The 4,342-nt window shown below is 37.7% G+C and overlaps 1 protein-coding gene across 1 annotated transcript; it reads right to left on the bottom strand.

Moving 5' to 3' along the window:
- Positions 1-1,863: 1,863 nt before the first annotated feature.
- On the bottom strand, positions 1,864-3,710 carry LOC138330615 (XIAP-associated factor 1-like). Its single transcript, XM_069278173.1, has 3 exons — positions 3,703-3,710; positions 2,790-2,982; positions 1,864-2,283 (listed from the first exon to the last, which is right to left on the bottom strand). Exons 1-3 carry the CDS (start codon positions 3,708-3,710, stop codon positions 1,864-1,866), a joined length of 621 nt encoding a protein of 206 aa, XP_069134274.1.
- Between the last annotated feature and the right edge of the window lie 632 nt (positions 3,711-4,342).

Here is a 4,342-nt window from a genome sequence, read left to right as displayed (position 1 = left end):
CTATGTATATTTCCACCAGTTATTGTACTGCTGCAGTGATAGGATAAAAATCTAGCATACCATCTGCCTGTTTTTAGGGGCTGAAGGAGGATTTCTGCTGGACCAAGGTTATTAATTAATTGGTGGTGGTTGTTCTCGTCTCTGGGGCTGCTCCACGAAACCGGTTGTCATCATCTGGCTGTTCTGGATATTGGAGTCTTCGCTGAGGAAGACTGCATGGGGCACATCAATGAACTTAGAGGGTCCTCAATACAGTTACTGCTGAAAATAACATTGGGTTGGATATTAGCTAAAATTGGAAAAGTAGTGATAACACCCAGTTTTGAATTGCAAAGTTCCTTTTAATGATACAAAATAAAAATTCTGAACAATTTTTTTTATTCGGCTGAGGTTCAAAGGCATAAGATAGGTCCACTTGTGACCATAGTCGCAAAGATAATGAAACAATATCACAAAACTACAATCTTCCTTCCCAGTTCCTGAGGATAAGTCTCTCTACTTATATAGGTCAACAGACAATGAAAATGAAAAGTATATTAAAGAATTAAACAGGTGAACATTATAAACACTATTGTCCCTTGCACAATGCAGCTGTAGTGTCCCATTTTTAAGAAGTCTGATATACTGTAGCTAGAATCCACAACACTGAACTGTTTATATTACCTGTTGTATCACAAGGTCATCCACTGGAATGGCTTGAACCACAAACTCATACGAGCAAACACAAGCTCACACGGTAAAACCAGAAAGAAAAGTCTGAAAAATAAATATAATAAAACTAGCCAGATCTTGAAAATCAGTACTACAGATCAAATTAGATCATGATGTTCTGTTATTTACATGTTCCATCAATAATAAGTAATTTAATACCAAAGGAGCAAAATAGCAAAGTAAACACTGGTGCTGTTTAATTTAACCGAAGTTCCAAATAAAAGTACATCTGATCAGATACCAATTTGCCTCTTATCAATTGTATTTTACCTTTTCAAATGATTTTCAGTTGTTCGCCCATTTCTTCATTACCTGACTGTTTTTTATAAATGCAGATATTGAATTAAATAGCACTACCTCCCAGAAACTTGTTAGGGTATGTTTAGATGCGATTCCGCATAGCTTAGGCCAGCTATTATAGTCATCGCTAAACATGGGTGGACTATCGGGAGGTGAGTGATAACTCTAGGTTTGTCAATCGCCCGTATATTACTGGTCAATGTCTGTGTCTGTCTGAAGGTCATCTGATAAAGCCATGCCAGGTAATTCAGGTCCTGGTCCTCTGTACCTTGTAGACTGACCCGGGTCCCTGACTGGATACTTTAGGCCTGCTCTGTAAGTACCAAAAAAAAAAAAAAAACACATCACACCACTAAATCATAGAAATGTCTGGAATAAAAGTACTAACAAATGGAAACAGTATTTGACCAATTAATAAAATTCAATTGCAAGGTGCTTCACAATGAGAAATTTTGGAGATATGGAACCATATGAATATAGATACCCAGGTATGTAACATTTCACAAAAATGTTCTGCAAAGTAAACCACAAATAAATTGTAAAAGTAATAAAGTAGCAAGAGGTGTTTCATGCTCACCACTGATAGATCTTTATCAGTTAAATGAAAGATGAACCCATATTCTTTACTTTCAATTATTAAACTTTTGATAATATGGGGACTCAAAAGTCAATACAAGATGGCTTCCTGTCACTAACTTGCTGACAGATCGGCCACAAAATTCACAATATGCATTACTAAAACAAATAATATAAATATGAAAGAGTTTGTTATAATTTGTGGTACCTCTTAATCGTTGAGATCGGATTTTCTTTATTTTTGTCGTTTGGATTTCTTTTCCTGTCTGTCCCTTTTTAGTATTTTTCTGTTTCCCTCCCTCCTGTCCGACTCCCACGCGAACTAACTCCTTCTTGCAGCTCCCTCATTTCTGGTTTTGTCAGAATCCTCTGTATCTCCTTAAACTCGAATGAATTCATGTTCCCAGAACCAAACAACATGTCATCAGAGAATGCTGCACCGACTCCATCACCATTACTAGCCGTGCCGTTTGACACCCGTCTGCTGTCATCCCTACCATTCGTGGGTTTCGGCTGAGGGTATGTACAGTTACTGTCCTCGTGTTTGACTTGGTCTTTGATCATGATGTACTGCCCACAACGAGGGCATGGCTCTGTCCGTGTACCACAGTAGCCTAAATGTGCTTCTAGTTCCTGCTGCGCTACGTCCATTTCACAATATGCACATTTCATTGGACGTTTGGGACACTCTTGTTCCTATGTATGAAAACAAAAACACATCCATGTAATGAAGTTATACAACTCTGACATATTTCATATTGTAAATCATGGTCAAACCTTGATGACCTGAACATTGCTCGACTATATTGTAAACAACATTAAGTTGTAATTATGCAATTTCAAATGATTGTGAAATTAAAAGCAAGGTGTGTAAAGTAGAATTTCTCAAATACACTTATAGTACAGATTTTCAACTGGTCAGGCATAAATGCAACATATCCAAGGGCAACGTTTCTACTGGTTCATTACCTAATTATCTTTTAATTGTGGTTCCAATTTAAATAGATTAAAGAAAAATAAGTTAAAGAATCATGTCACAAATGCATATCCCCATCATCGGAATCTCACAAGTCACCGCTCCATCTTTTGTGATGTTAGAAGGATGACGTGGGTTTGTGATGATGGCATATCAAAATGGAAGACAAAACCCACATATAAGTCTAATGTGTGATTACAACAATAGAGCCTAATCCATAACTTACTTCGTGTTTTTCCAGGTCCATTTTCTGGACTGGTTGGTTACACTTAGTACAGTTGATTTTGGCATGGCTTTCTTCAAAGTGGACTTCCATCTCTGCCTTAGGAATAGGTTCCTTACAGTGTTCGCACAGTGAAATGTGCCGTCGACAATGCATTTCATGCATCATGAAATTAGCAGCACTGATGTCCCTTTTGCTGCAAAATAAATGTTCAATTAAATGTATTTAATAATTTAATACTGGTACCATATCTACATAAGTACATGCATACATTTTCCATTGATTGACCATTTATATTTACATTTTAATTGTCCACTAATACGCACAAAATGACAAAAAATGTTGCTTCCATATGACTTATAAACGCTTGTTTGATGGTCAAAGTCATCCATTTAAACAAACTTTACGGTCTCTTCATGCATGCAAACTACAGGCCCAATTAGCAGCAGGTCTCTGTGCCTCTTAAACAATAATTACTGTTTTGATATGTGAAGTTTTTTTTTTAAAGATTTTAGCCTACCAGTATTTGATTGACGCTTTAATTAGCAGTAACCTTAATTGAAGGTCACTGATCCATGGGCTAGTAACAATGGTCAGAAAGCCACAAGACCTGACCTGAAATTCACTATAGCCCTGGAGGTCAAGCTAGTGGGTTATGCACCCCTACTAGCGTTATTCATGAGAATTTTACTATTAGAACTGGATGTGGAAAGCTTAGAATGGCTCAGATGGAGAATTAGTCACACCCAAAGGAATAGCTACATTTCCTCTTTGAATTACAGGAAATCTTTACACATGGAAATGATTGTGGCGGATATAGAAGTACCTATAGTACTAGGATATGACTTCCTAAAGACCTATAACGGTGAAATAAACATAGGCAAAGGAACAATTAGTTTGAATGGTAAACAGATACCATGTCATTTAGAGAGCCAGAGGTCTAAAACGGTTTTTTCGTATAAGAATGGTTCAAGATACCGTTATACCCCCAGCTGCTGAGGTCATTGTACCGGCAGAGGTCATTGGTGATAGTCCTGAAGAGCCAAATGCTATCGTGGAAAGGGGAAGTAAGTCATTAAATGATAAAGGGATCTTGGTCGGAAGGTGTATATTTGATACGCGAGAGGAGTTAATACCAGTAAGAGTAGTTAACCTGTCCGATAAACCCCAGACATTATTTAAACGAACAGTTACGGCCGAGTGTGAAACCATAAGACCTGATCAAGTGACATCCATTCCAGACAACAGCGTGTCTGACAGAGATACAAAACTTAGGCATATGGATATTGCAGAAGGAACTCTACCCCCCTCACATGGAACAAGTATTGGAATCATGTGGAGATCATATCAAAGATGAACAGAGAGAGCAAGTAAGGGCAATACTACAGAAACATAGTAAGGTCTTCGCTAAAAACAAGGACGATTTGGGGAAAACAGGAATTGCCCAACACAAGATCGATACTGGACATGCACATCCAATCAAACAACCACCTAGAAGAATACCATTGGCTAAAAAGGAAGATGCAGAAGCAGAAATCAAAAGGATGTTGAAGACT

This window comes from Argopecten irradians, chromosome 9, assembly GCF_041381155.1.
Source record: "Argopecten irradians isolate NY chromosome 9, Ai_NY, whole genome shotgun sequence".
NCBI classification, from domain to species: domain Eukaryota; kingdom Metazoa; phylum Mollusca; class Bivalvia; order Pectinida; family Pectinidae; genus Argopecten; species Argopecten irradians.
The sequence above is the reverse complement of the archived record's forward strand: the minus strand, read 5'-3'. Positions and strand labels throughout refer to the sequence as shown.